We start from the raw sequence: 14948 nt of genomic DNA on the forward strand, positions 1-14948 counted from the left end.
TTTTTTTTTTTTTTTTTTTAAATAATCCAAATAACAAAAAAAACCCAAAACAAAACCAGTCAAGTTTGTCAGATGCGTGTGAGCTGGTGCCAGAGGCTGGACGGCAGGATGCTCTCCACCTTCTCCATAATGAAGTTGAGCGGTGCAAACAGCGTGCTCAGGAACTGGAAGCAACAGAAATTGGAACGTTACAAGAAAAATATAGGTAATAAAGCCATAAACCTTATTAATAAAGTCATACATCTATCTATTAGAGTACAAGGGGGGAGCTTGAATGAGCATGAATGTTTTTTTTACATGGAGTTTCCCATTCACTACATGTACTACTGTATGGGAAATCATTTTAAAATGGGACTCTTAATATTACCTGTACAACAAACAACACTTTTATGATGATTTCTGTTAGAGTACTGACTTCATTTCCTATGGGTAAAAAAAAAAAAATCTGTACATGTCCGTATGTGCTCACCGCTTTGGCAAAGACGCCCATGAGTTCCGGGAACTGATGTGTGAGCAGAGCCAGCATGGCGGTGAAAGAGCAGAGGCCGGCCGTGAAGAGGATGAAGAATGGCAGCTCCTTCTTGGGGTACACCGACACCTCATGGAACACTGCTTTACACGCACACAAACGCACACGAGCGCAGTGTCAGCTACGTGGTCAAGTGGGCGGAATTAAAAGCGTTTACAGTCAACCCTCAATTACACTGTCAATTTTCCTCTCACTTATGGCACATATTTTGCCAATTAAATTGTGTAACTAAAATATTTTAATGGGCAATGTTGTAAGATTCATTTGAAATGATCAGTGTTTGTGGATTATAGTTTGAGGTCTTTTAGGGTTTATGTTGATTAATATAGGCATTTAAACTTTTTTATGCAGTTATTAGCATCAACGAGGGATCACTATAAATCCAGCAATAATTCAAACACCGGGAAATAAAGATAAAGGTCATGAGTAAAAGATCAGAAATCTTGTAGGACTTCAAGCTGGCAAAAATGTTTGTGTGTGTATGACAGTGCATGCGCGTGCGTCTTACTGGGTAGCAGCTCTCTGTCTGCCGTCTCTGTGCAGATGGGATAAGGATAGAAGAGATGACCTTTCTCCAAAGGATATGGGATCATTCTGAACGCTACGCACACGGAAACATCTGATGAGTGTTATTTACGTGTATACGTTCAAACAGTGCATCGAGAAAGTATTCACACGTCTTTCTCCTCCTGAAAAAAAGTCAAGTGTTGTGAGGCCTTTCCGGATGCACCGTTTGTGTTTAGATGGTGCTTCAGGACGCGTGTGTGTACGACTTACTGCCCTCCCAGGTGCAGTGCAGCAGATTGAGCGCTCCCTCAACGCGCTTCCAGTGCTGTAGGTGGAAAAAGGCGTACGCGATGGCCTCGCTGTCTCCTCGCTTGAGGATGTGCTCTGGAGGAAGGATCAGACTCTTCATCTCCAGAAGGTACTGAGAGGGGAGTCCCAGAGAAAGAACGCGATCAGTCACGTGATCACCAACATGCCTTCGTGTGTGCGCGCGTGACTGACTTTGGGAACGTGGGGGTTGAACTCCACAGCTCTGTGAATTGCTTCTACTGCATTCATTTCTGCGGTGCTCAAACCTCTTCTGGACGCTGCCTCGGGAGAGAACCTGAATAGATGCGTGCATATAGACGGCAGCAATACATCAAGCTTCCGTGCAACAAAATACATGCCTGCGAGGTGCAGGAATTATTTCTGCCATCCACATCTTTTACAGCTCTGTAGTATCTGTGACGGAATGCGTGAGTCAAAAGGGAGGGCCTGGTCTGTTGAAAAATGTGCAAGTCAGTGAAAGCTCATGTGGAATCGTCTGGCTCGTAAGTGGCTCAACGTTAACCACGGTAGTGTTCAGCGACGGTGTCAGTTGAGGTCATCAGAATGTGCGCATGTTTACTCTGATTGTATTGTGTAGACTCCCTTTATCCTATCTGTGGAGGGACGACAATTTGTTCTAACTAGGCGTGCGAGGCTACCTTAAATTAGCTCCAAATTCAATTCTACCAGAGATGTGCCGTTGTGTAAGTTAAGCCACTGGTGCTTTGCCAAAAGCACACACACTTTGGCCTCTGATTAAGTATGGAATGATCCCAAATGATCCGGTTGCATGTAGTGTTGACATGGTTCCGTGTGGAGTCAGTACTGCATTGTCGTACGGTGTGTAGTGAGTAGTGTAGAGAGGCGCTACTCACTTGTCTGACACGGCTCTGGCTTTGAGTAAAGCTGCTGTGTAGCAGATTGTTGCAGATTTGGGTAAACTAATATCTGTCACACACACAAAAAAAATACACAGCACACAAATGACTTAATTGAAGGGGAGGCATTAAGTCAATTACTACTTAGTGCGCAGTGAGGGATCATCAACGTGTGCTAGTTTCATTTCATTGGTGTGAAATTTGTTTTATTGACTCTAAATAATCTACATTTGTTCATCTATCTATGCCAGTATTTCATTCTTCTTGTGTATCAACCTCTTTCGGGTTATGCGACAGAATAATAGCTAAACTAAACCCAGATTGCACACAATGTAATTTAGGTAGATGTACTGCAGTTACTCAGATTATCCTCCATCTCGATGTACCTAATTTACTGATGTGTCTGTGCGTGCATGCTCGTGTGCACGGTCGTACCGTCGTACTTGGCCAGAACGGCCTGCACGTCGGCGTAGTTTTGCAGCTCCAGCAGCGACTCCAGCAGGTTTTCGTGAATGTTGAACATACTGAGGAGAGGGAACTCCTTCATTAACTGGAAAACACACAACTGCTGTTACATGTAATAGCAGACAGAGGGCGACACACAGTCAGCAGACAAACAATGTTTGAGTGCGCGAAATCTGCGCTGATGCATTTTTGACTTACATCTCTCATCATTTTCACCGCCTCTCTCGTCCGGCCAAGCTTTCTGGAGCACATGGCCAGTCTTCTCTTGATGTATACTAACACATTGGTGTCTCTTCCTGTGAAAACAAGGTCAAACATTCCTATCTTAAAGAGGACATAATATTGTAAATTAACTTTTTAATGTGTCGCTACTCACTGTGCTGGGCCTCGTACTGCGTGCCGTGGTGCTGTATCTGCTGGCTGCGGCGGTAGCATCCCTCGCCGGCTTTCAGCGCCTGCTTGAACAAGCGCTCGGCCTCCATGATGGTGGTGGCCTCCTCCTCGGCCAGGAGGATGTACGCCGTCGCACAGCTGTGGCGTGACAAAAACACATTCAACTTGAAATTGCGCGTTGTAGTAGCTGAATGTTAGTGGTGGAGTTCCGCAAGGTTACGTGCTTAAACCGTTAGCTGTCATTATTTACTATCTGAAACTGAATTATGGGTTATGAAAAAATGTTGATACTACTATTTAATCTATAAATAGATTTTTTTTAATGCTCTTGATTTTCTAGAAACGCTAATCATACTCCATCCACGAACTTGTCTAAAAAAGAAAAAAAGAAAATCTTTGGAGGCTGTGTTTCATCATCATCGCAAATTCATTCCGCCCCCTCAAAAACACCAACAAATATATGTGACTTTTTTTTTTTTAAAGAAAAATCCCTCTATAGCATCATACAGTCAAAAAAACAATTCCATTGAATATAACAAATAAAATAACTGTGCTTGCAAAATTTTTTATTCAGATTTATAGGACACTGGGCTGTTCCTCCTGGTGCAGCAAAATACATAATACAGCACGTACATTTGCTCATGAAACATGAAGACTGTCAGACGTTTTTTGGCAGAGAATACGGAACATAATTATGCCAGTGAGTAATGCTGCAATGTTTGCGTATCAGTTGTTTAAAGGTTTCTAACTACTGCACTATCCACGCTAGTTTTGTTAGCCAGTCTATGCTGTTTCACATTATATGTTAGCCTTGAGCTAGTGGACCTTCATGCGGCAAAGTTAGATGGTTTTGTTAAATACGCAATGTTTAATTCCTGTTGTTTTAGGTTTAGTTTTACAGTTAACTTCACCTGTGAATGACAATAAAACATTGAGCAAAAGCGAGCAATGGCTTCTATGTTGCAAAACACTTAAATTGGGCCACTTAAACTAAGTACCACAGAATATACCGTGGGATGCTTAAAAAAAGCCCCGGTATTAGACCATCATCCCCATAGCTTATTCCCCAACTCTGTTCATCCTTCCTATGCGTCCCATCCCTTCACCCCCAGAGAAGAATTAGGAAAAGTGTTACATACTCTTCTAGTTCCAGAGCTTCATGCGCGGCTGAGATGCGTGCTTGCGGGTTTCTCTCCCTCCATGCCTTCTGCATGACTGATGAAGACAAAGAAAGGAGTTTTAGTGCCAGGAAAGTCAGGAAACGCAGACTCAAAGAGGTGGAACTAACTGGCGTCGGCGGGTCGCAAGTGGTCCGAGTCGCAGGTGAAGAAGGTTTGGTGGTCCTGCGCCGACAGGTTCATATCGTAGTATGTCAGCGGCTCTCGGCCCGTCACCCACGTGTACCTGAGGAACACCGCGACACGCTCAAAATCGTCAACTTTACTCTGCTGAGTGGCGTTTCAAAAGCTAAAGCTAACAAACGACGCAGGCATCGTTAATCATCTGCGATTGCTATTTCTATGTGTGTTCCATTTTTTAAATCAAATCATATGTAAGCCACAGTGTAATGTTGTCTTAAGTAGTATGAAGGTGTCTTGGGATTCCATATAGGCAATTAGAGGAATCAGTAGGAATCATGAACAAGTGGAAAAAAGAAGCTGGAAGATAAAAAAACAAAAAAAGAAATAAGGGAGGGAAATCAGTCGAGAATAAAAGAGCGAGCACGATTAGAGGGAACGTCTCAAAGGCAGCAATGAGGAGGAATACCGACATGACAGGGACTGAACATGAATGAGAAAAAAAGAAAGGACAGAAAGAAAGACAGGATACAAGAAAAGTAAGTGTGTGACAAAGAACGAAAGAAGAATATTTGAGGCATCTCACTGCCGCCACTTACCGATTGTACTCGGCTCCTCGGAATAAATTCAACGGGTTTCGCCAAACTTTACATTCTTTAAAAAAAAAAAAGAGAGAAGAACAAACATAAATTCTGTCTTTTGGCCGTAGAAGGTGATCTTGGAAATAGTCGGTAAAATGTAAAAAGATGCAAAGCACAGCAACGCAAATACGACCGTAACGAGCATTTTGTCTACTTGACGGACTTTAGTGAGCAAGGGTCCGCGCTACTCACCCGAGACGCTTTGCCGACTTGAGTCAGCGTCACCGTTGCTGGCGCTAGAGTTGCTGGGGGAGCTGCTGTCTACACCGCCCAGCAGGGGGCGCAGGTGGCTCACAGACACCTGCTCGATGAAGGAGGTGCCGTACTTCCTGAAGTACCACCACTCAAAGATCTGGAGGGAAGGAGAAGCAGCAGCCATTAAAACAGTAGACTTGTTTGACATGTAATACAAAACATTAATAAAAAACAATTAAAAAAAAAAAAACACATTTTTACTTTTTTTTTTTTTACCTTAACTGAGCTGGTCCCAAAAAAATCTAAAGCGACCCTTGAGCACAAAAGCTCGCCCACTCCTGCACTGGAATGATGTCAGCATCAACACGAGGTGGAGTTCAATTAGATGTGGAGTTGTGGAGCTACACGGCATCCATTAACGGAATGTTCAAATGTGGGGATGTTACAAGCTAATGCCGTTCGTAGCAACGAGTGCTCCAGCACTTTACCTCTAAGTGCAACCGGGTTGCAAAAATGCGCATGTAAACGTTTCTTTATTGCTCAAGGCGAAAGGCAACACGATACTCGCCATTGTAGGGTTGGGCAATGTTGCTTTGAAGCTGAAAAAAAAAAGATCCTGGACTATAACCGTGAATTAATTGATAAATCAGCCACTCCAAATTTATGTGCGTTGGCATCATTTAAAAGGACATTATGACAAACTTGCTAGTAAGCGCCAATTTTTGTGTTAAAGACGCCACCTGGCCGCGCACGCTTAAGTGGAATTCCAACCTTCGTGAATTATCTCAGTGAGCGTGTGCGAGGCTGGGCTGGCTGCAGGGAACAAATGAGCCTAATTAACAGATGAGCTATTTCAAAGCCACACGGCGACACAGAAACCGAAGAGGTAAATAAGAATGAGCAGATTTGCTTCAGTAATCATCCCCTATACCGGCTGATTGCCAGTTAATAGCAGGGCAGTTGAACAATGAACTGGTCGCCCGTCAATGACGGGACACGTTCACAAACAACCGACTGCAAGTCAGAAAGGGTTAAATCTCTTCCTGTTGGCTTTCTTGACGTTCATTCTCAAATGCCTTCCGGGACCGTTTGGTGGGATATTGTGGGTTTGGATTTTGCACTTAATGTGCTAAAATGAGTGCGCTCTTACCAAAATGAGTCCTGATATGAGGGAGGAGGTGCCCGTCAGAGCCACGTAGAACTTGGGTGTCAGGGTGTTGAGAAACATGCTTACTGTAGAGAAAAGAAACAAAAATGGTTGATTAGCACGCAAAAAGAAAAGTTTGGCAGAGGAATTCATTTTTATTATTTTGGTCACTGTTAGTTGCAATATTTCTCATGAGGAGCAGGTGCTGTTAAGTCTCCCGGTTTACACAAAAATGTTTCTTTCACTTTCAACATAACGACTATTTAGGGATGGGGAGATAGCTTTGCCACCAATAACAGCAAAAGAAAAAAAAAATGATTGCACTGGATGGTGCCAAAGCACTATTTGTATTACTTTGCAAATTTGAATATTTACATTGAGAAAAAAGAAAAACATGTGGTCATAAAACATGCAGGTTTAGACAAAAAACTTTTTTGAATGAGTTTATTAAAGAAAGGAAAGAATAAAGGATGGGAGGTAGGAAGGACGAATTCAGAAAGGAAGGAAGGGGCTCAGCAAGGGCCCCATGAGGTCAAACCATACAAAAACAAAACTGGACTAGAAACCCTAACACTGGCCTTGAGACCCTAACCCTAATTTTAAACATTAACCGTGGCTTGAAACCATGATTTCAAACATTAAACCAGGCTACGAGTGCTGACCTAAAACAGCAATCATGGTCACATTTCAAATACCAAATGGTGTCTTGAAAACAACTTTGAAACTCTTTCATAAATGTGAAATATTGACAATATTTAACTAAGTTTTAAAGTGCGTAGCGACTTTTGACTCATCCTGCCTGCCCCACTGGCAATACTTGACCTCCGGGTTTTATTTACAAAGTCTCTAGGATGGCGCTTCGAGTGTACGGTTTGTCATTCATCAAGCGGTGGCGAGCGCGGTCGGGACAAAGGCGGCACTCAGATGAGCGGCGGGCCGGCCTGGTTGACACGTGTGCAAACAGAACACAGCTGCTCAGCCATTGAGTGGCGTGGAGTGGAGCCTCTCGTCCTTTCCGAATGAACTCATTGACGACTACGACTGCTGCTGCTGCTGACTCTTCATCCGCTTGCAGTCACACAGGCAGCGGATACTTCGGAGTATTTGCGTAAAAGTAGGAGCAAGCCAGTCCGGTATTACTATGTTACGATTAAACACTCTTCAAATACAAATACAACTCGCTCGTAAAACACAACCTTTTGATCCTAAGTGAAAAGTGCGAGGGGGTTGGCGCGCTGAGCTAAGGCAGTAGCCGGACTCAAACGGGCCCTCAAGATCCAAATCAAAGTAATTTGCTCACAAAAAGTTGGGCAATGCCAACTGATGACGGAGACAAAAGCAGGAACCAAAAACTGCCTTCATTTTTGTGAGAGTTGGCATGGTTTAACTGCAACACACGGGATCACAAAAGTGACGATGACTGTTCTCTTCATTGATACTAATTACATGTATCTCATTTATTTGAATTTGAAAGACATCTTGTGATATTATAACTTGGGACATTTCTCCATATTTACATTTTATGACGTGACATTCAGGCAGATTTTTTGTTTATTTTTCAACAGTGCTTTGCCGAAATAAAATCAAGTAATTAGTGTCCTATTTGATGTTCGTTTGTAAACACCTTGAAATATCAAGGTGATAAGAATTATACCTTGAAAATCGCCACACATTCGCACCCTGCTTGAGGACATTCTGGCATAACAACACGATACCCCTTCATTAATTTCTAACACATTTGTAATTTTTTTTTTTTTTTTTTTAGTTTCAAGCCAATGTTGTTTCATGTCACTCAGGCATAACGGCGCACGGTTTCCCTTTATTAATATCCAATCCATACGTTAGTGCGCCTCCTCTTCCTCAGTGGCTCGCTGCACTCGGAGCTCACAAGACAAAAATAGCCCGAGTCAGCAGTTACCACAGAAACACGATCTCTCTCGCAGGGCTGTTTTGATTTTTTTTTTTTTTTATTTCCCCCCCTCTGAATTTTTATTTTTATTTTAAAGGAGTGTTGCCATGGCAACAGAGACCGTTGCTTGTTGTTGTCATTATTTTAGCCACTGACAGACAACCAAAACCAACCCTCCCAAAAAATTTATAAATAAATAAATCAACAGTAGTCGGCTTGCCTTTTGATTGTGACGTGAAAATGGTGTTTCCCCGTCACGGGCAGCTGCCAATCAAACACGGATCTACTCTAACAGCTAGAGCGCCGTTCATGTATCAGCCTTACAAGAGTGTCACGACGAGCAGTCAAAAATAAACACAATGGTCACTTCATTAGGCCTTTTCATGCTAGAAAATGACGACGTTAACAAATGGCCAAAACGACGATGTTTTCTCATGTCTTGTATTTAAGCTACCGAACGCTCAAATGACAGTTGATCATTTTCAGAAACTGATTTAAAAATGTTTTCAATCCGTTGCGTCTTCAGACTATAAAACACAAATGTCATGTGATTTTATAATTTTCTGAAAAAATAAAATAAAATAACATCCTTTAAACTAACGAGCAAAACTTTTTTTTTTGGGGGGGTTTCCACACCGGATTAAAATTTTTTTTCAGGTTACAAAACAATCATTACAGTCACATAGTGTGAATAAACTACACACAAGTAAAGATATTTTCAGAGACTATTTACAGAAAAGCTTTACACTGGTTCTCAGTCAGCTATAGAAGAGATTTTAAAATTCTTCTACTGCTCTGTAAATCATTTGGTTTTGGGGGCACTTTCTTCAAACATTTTTAGTTTTCAGGCCACTAAACATTGTCATGTACTGTAAATACATAATCAAAACTTTTTGGGGGGAAATTTTCAGAAACTTGTTTCAATACTGTTAGAATGTGTGTTTTTAGGATACAGAACTCGGTTATCTCGTGTGGTGTGACAATGTACAAGGTATAATTCCCCAAAAAACTGACTCGCACTTTTACTCAAAATAAGGCGACAAGCTAAGGTACTCGCAATCTCAATTCAGCCATTTCAGCCTCCAACAGTTTCTCCCAAAATGGCGCTGTTCGTACGTTGGTGAATTATTCCATTTAATCATAACTGCACAAATGCAAAATTATTTTGGAGTACGGTGTTTAGACTAGTAGGGGCACATAGAACATATTGCCAAGAAAAATATTGACCTCATGGAAATTTTGACACGCCGATTTAGAGAACTCAGAATTTTGGCCAGCGTGAGTTTATTGGTTGAAATTATAACAGAAAGTTGTCAGTAAATTGGAAAACGGGTTTCCTGAGTAGCAGAAAACACAAAAGGGAAGTTTTTTTCAGGCAATATCACACAAAAGAATTCCTTAAAAAGGCTATTTTTTTTTCCCCTATACAAAAAAATTCTTCAGAACCCACCAACTGATTTTTAAAATTCTTGGTGGGTTGTAATCAGTGGCCATTCTAACCGGACAGACAGTCATTTTGGGGAAATCGTCACGCTGCTACTGACGGAGTCATAAAAATAACACAAAAAGGAGAGTTTATCAGAAAATACCTGAAGATAGATGCCAGAAAAAAGAAAACGGAAATTTTCGAAAAGCGTAACGCTCATAGGCATGGGTACAGTGCCATGACAAAGTTGAATTTAGTCTAGTCTAAAAATATGATGTTTTAACGGGAGGACATAGCATCAATTTTCTAACACATCACTGCTACCACACACACACACAAACAGCATACACAGCAGAAGGCGGCTAAGTAGGAGAATGCGAGGCAAATCTCGGCGGGACCACCGGCTAGCTTGTGGTGCTAAAATGGTAGATCCCAGATTTTTACCACCAGCAACAACAGGAAGAGGAAGAGGAGACGCACGACAGATGGATAGATAGCGAGATACAGCCGCCGTTTTCATCCTTTGGTTGACTTCAAACACACAAGAGGCAGGAGGACGGGGGCGACGGTGGTACTTACGTGACGACTCTGTGCCGAACATGGCTGGATCGGGAGCTGTGATGGAGAGAAAGGAGGATGAGGAGGAAAGGGTGGTGGGGGGGGGCGGGGGGGTTGAAAGAGAGAGGAGGGGAGGAGGTAGTGAGCAGGCAGCTACACAGCAGGGGTCATCAAAGAAACACAATGCAGCCGCCCGCCAGACGCGTAAAACGTCCCGGACGCCAAAAAAATACAAAAGAGGCCCGGCGGAGCTCCACAAACGCCTTTAACGCCGACACTCCTCAGCCCCGGTCAGATCCAGTTAGCGGCTGGCATGGCGCCTCACTCTCTTGCTCGCGTCCATCCTTTTGCTTTTGTGTTGTCATTGCCCCCTGAAAAGAGGGGGCCGGGGGGGGCTATGAGGGAAGAAAAACCTGGGGACAGACGCCGAAGCTTCACTCAGACAATAGACACACGACACACGTGTGACGTCACAGCTAGGACGGATGGATGGACGGATGGATGGATGAGGGAGGGAGTGAGGGAGAAAGACGGGACAGAAAGGCATGAAGGGCAAATGGAAAGAAGTGAATGGCTGAGAAATTAGGATGTTTACGTCACAATGGCAGAGCGTCTCAGAATTATTAGAGAATCTAATAAAGAATGTCCAGCCTAACATGAATGTAATAATAATTGAAACAAATGACACAGTTTTTATCATTTTCACAAACTATTTCCAAACGTTTCCTTTTTCAGGCTAGAATACGACGATGTAGTGTAAATCGACGGCCATGATGACGCCAGTTTGATCATTTTTAGAAGCTGATTTCAGATTTTATGGGGGGCATTTTCAGAAAGTATGTTTTTTTAAAGTGGTTTAGAAATGTTTGCATTATCAGGCTGCAAACGGAGGTCATGGATTGAAACAATCTAAATCATTATCGCAGCTTATGGGGATCGCCCAAATCTAAATGGTAGCTTTTGATCACAGCCAAGTCTCAGACAGAGTTTTTACAAAGACTGGGAATTTTGCAGCTCACTATTTACTGGTTTCTTGAGACATTTTTTTGTAGATTCTCTTAGAGTTCACGCCTACCAAATTCCATGTTGCCAAGCTAAAGGCGCCTCATGGGCTGAAGTTCAGAAAAATATCAACGCTTATTAAACGTATAGTAAGTGTATGTTATGTCAACATATGCCTGTTAAAATAAATGAGTGTGTGTAATTGTCACTCTTCCTTTCACCCGGATAAAAAAAAAATGCCTCTGGGGCTGATGTTAATTACACCAGAGGTTCCCTCCCCAAAGAGGAAGCTCACGCACGGAGCACATTTTTGAGCTTGGGCCCCCAGTGGACCAGTGCTTGTACTGTGAGTGTTTTTTGTTTGCGCTGTAGACACACTGAAAACATTTTCCAACAACCTGGCTAAACATGCACAACGATTATGTTTATGCATCATTAAGCACTTAACTCACATCAGGAACTTTTAAAAAGTTTTGAAAGACACCTGGAAAATGGCCAAACTGAGCCTAAAATGGAAGCTTTAAACTAAAAGGATAGACTTTCCGCATAACATCTTCAGACTTTTTGTGGGTTCACTCATGATGGACAAGCCTACCAAATTCCAGGTTGTTCTGCGACACTTGTATTGGAGGTTGAATTTTTAAAATATTACGGGCCATTGATGATAATGAAAACTGAACATTTCACAATTTAGCGTCGTTTACAAGTCTAGTGTAGCTGTTTACATTTGGTAGCACCGGCACGAAATATCCAAGATAAGCTCATCTTTGAATGCTCCCCTGGAAAATCTCCCAAATAACCGTAATACCGTCGTAGCATTCAAACAAAATGGCAACCCTTCTGTGTCTTTTCAGGCATGGCTTCTTGAGACTTTTTTTGTGGCTCTTCTCGTGATGGTCGTGCCAACCAAATTCCAAGTTGCTGAATGAAACTAGCTTCAAGGGCTGAATTTTCAACACTAAACAGCACAAAGCTAGTAGGAGCGACCACCGTAACAAAACAGATTTGGGTGGCTCACTCTAAATGTGGCTAATAGCAGCTAATAACATACTGCCGCTCATAAACTGTAATTAGCATTGCAGTTCTTGTGACTAGCGCGGCTAATTATGTCAGCCAGTGAAGTAGCTGTACGCGCACGCCGTGTAAAAGCGCCTCACGCATGAGCAGTTAAAAAGACTTGGGAACAATGCACATGGCGTAAACCCCTTCGCCCACACTAACATCACACGCTAGCTAGCAGTTGCCAGGCAACTAAAAAGAAGCACGAGAGGCAAGATGAGGAGATGGAAGGAGGAAGAACGTCGTCGCTTAAGACAATTTTAACGCAACCTGAATAATGTCAGCGGGCTCGGACAGCTCCGGAATTAAAATCTAACATTTTGGGAGGTACAGTAGCCTAGGCAAATATGGACTTAAAATAAAACCTAAATATGATTTTTATTTTTGCATGGATATTTACCCACATGGATTTTTTTTACATTGATCAAAAACAGTTTGGCCTTTGTTTTCCCCTCCCTTGCTTTATTTCTACTGATCTCAAACAATATTGATTACAGGATGAGACTGCGCATGCTATATACTTAAACAAATTATATATTTTTTAATGAACCACCAAAACATAACACCGTTGTCAAAGGAGAAGCACAAAGCAACAAAGAGAAGGGGTGACAATAATTACCACAGCTTTTTTGGAAAATAGTCTCAACAGGCATTGGAAAAGTCACTAAATTGTCCACAATGTTTTTTTTCCCGTACAAGTTCCAATGTTCGCAGCCATGTTGTTTCTGTAAGCCGCGCATGTTAGCAAGGACACACTTTGAACTACAGAAGCCACAAAAAAATGTTGATGGCGCAAAGACACACAGGATTTCTGAAAAATGTGTATTAGTAAAGAAAGGGTCCTACACTAAGATGTGAATGTAAACGAGGTGTTGGCAAGGAAGTGAAAGTTCAACAAGTTCAACGACTTTTCACTTCTATAAATTTGCAATCCAGACATTGTGTTTTAGAATTTAACTTGGTTAACTTTACAGTTGTATTACAATGAGAAATGTTAAAAACGAGACACACAGCGCACAGTTGATTAAATAAGACGGTGTCTGACATTGAACATTGTTAACTTATTTTTACGATCGTTTGATCATTGAGGATGTGAAAAAAGAGCGGAAATAAAGGTGAATTTTTGTTGGTGGAAAGAACATAGTACAAATACTTTGTTAATGTACAAAGTACATTGTTTTAGGTGGCTTTACTGAGTATTTTTTCTTTTGTTGATTTCAGAATCAGAATCCCCTTTATTGTCATAATAGTCAATGTGCAACGAGATTGGAGAGCTCTTCCCTCCAGTGCAAATATAGATAATAAAAATAAGATAATAATAAATAAATAAAATAAAAATAAACAAAAAGAGTGTTGCTTTACTCCTTACATTTGAAAACAATGTTTACTTTCTACTCCTATTTGGGTATATTACTGCCTGACTTTTTTGGTTAGTGTTTCAACTTTTAGCAGTCTTTTTTTTTTTTTTACTCGAGATTTGAAACGTTAAATCCTTTTTGCCATCTTTGGTTTAATATTTGAATATCTGAAGAGTTACTTAAAATGTGCCCTGTATGTTAAAATTTAAAAATTTCAGTTTTAGAAGAGCATTTTTCATTTCCATTATTTCACAATAGTTGCCCGAATACGAGCATATTGCTTAGCCATTTAGCTTATTTTAGCTCCGGCATAGTCAAAATGTTAGGGACAGCTGTCAAGCACCATTCGGCAGTTTGACATTGTTCACGAACGTACGAAGTCACCATACAAAACGTCCATTTAATACAGTTTAAACAACACGTCAGGCAAACGACCATGCGACTTTCTAAAATGTAGCCGGCGTTGCTCCGTGACCATTTAAACTTGAGTTAGCCGCTTAGCCGGCTAAGGAACTTTTTGTTTTGTTTTTATATATAAAACAGAGGAGGCGTTCGAATACTGGCGGCGGTGGGGTAGATGGGAGGGTTATTTAAAGCGCTCACCTTTTTTAGTGCGCGGTGCTCAGATGCCTATTCGTGGCTAGCATTTCCCCCCCCCCAAAAATGATGGCTCCGGAGGATCCGAACATGTGCCCGTTATCCAGCGGTAGGGTCGCAGCGTGTATGCGGGGCGACGTGTCTGTCTGTGGTGCGTTCGCTGGCAGTCAGGTTAACGTTAGCCGAGTTAGCAACAGACAACCAAGGCAAGCCAAGCCAATGTGGACGGTTGATTTGCTCCCGCCCGCCTTACGGTGTCGCTGTGGGCGTCCTTGTAACACAACACGCAGACTTTTATCGGCGTAAAACGTAAATATCGTCACCCTTTTGACAGCAATTATTATTTATTGTATTTTCAAATCAGCATTTTTGTCTTATACATCTCCTTGTGATGTTGGCCGCTTCTGCTAAAATCAGTTACGCCAAAAATTATTAATAAATATAATAACATTATTTGGTTCAGCTTTTGTTTTCTGAAAAAAAAAAAATACACTAAAAGAATTTCAGAAGGTGACGATATGTAAAACAAATGAACAGATAGTCTTAGACTACAATATATAATGATTTACATTTTAGACTGTACCCACTTGTTTTTGGTAAAAGTGTGTAAAATGACCAATAATGCCCACCTGGTGCTGTAAACGAACCAGAAGAATGTTGTGGTACACCTAAAACTA

The 14948-nt window shown here is 41.7% G+C and overlaps 1 protein-coding gene across 7 annotated transcripts; it reads right to left on the reverse strand.

The window, feature by feature from the left end:
- Window positions 1-15: 15 nt before the first annotated feature.
- On the reverse strand, window positions 16-14550 carry st7 (suppression of tumorigenicity 7). Of its 7 annotated transcripts, none has more exons than XM_088287152.1 (16): window positions 14278-14550; window positions 10277-10312; window positions 6366-6448; window positions 5213-5372; window positions 4979-5033; window positions 4370-4485; window positions 4221-4296; window positions 3065-3219; window positions 2887-2984; window positions 2659-2788; window positions 2221-2293; window positions 1538-1640; window positions 1307-1457; window positions 1038-1148; window positions 470-609; window positions 16-164 (listed from the first exon to the last, which is right to left on the reverse strand). In XM_088287152.1, exons 2-16 carry the CDS (start codon window positions 10296-10298, stop codon window positions 69-71), a joined length of 1569 nt encoding a protein of 522 aa, XP_088143278.1. In that variant the 5' UTR covers window positions 10299-10312; window positions 14278-14550; the 3' UTR covers window positions 16-68. The 7 variants fall into 7 exon arrangements, with proteins under 7 accessions (XP_088143278.1, XP_088143277.1, XP_088143283.1 ...); XM_088287151.1 differs by having other exon boundaries at window positions 470-612; XM_088287157.1 differs by having other exon boundaries at window positions 1038-1130; window positions 2659-2773; window positions 14278-14549.
- Between the last annotated feature and the right edge of the window lie 398 nt (window positions 14551-14948).

Source organism: Idiotropiscis lumnitzeri, unplaced genomic scaffold, assembly GCF_059441095.1.
Source record: "Idiotropiscis lumnitzeri isolate Australia: NSW breed Sydney's pygmy pipehorse unplaced genomic scaffold, RoL_Ilum_1.0 HiC_scaffold_35, whole genome shotgun sequence".
NCBI classification, from domain to species: domain Eukaryota; kingdom Metazoa; phylum Chordata; class Actinopteri; order Syngnathiformes; family Syngnathidae; genus Idiotropiscis; species Idiotropiscis lumnitzeri.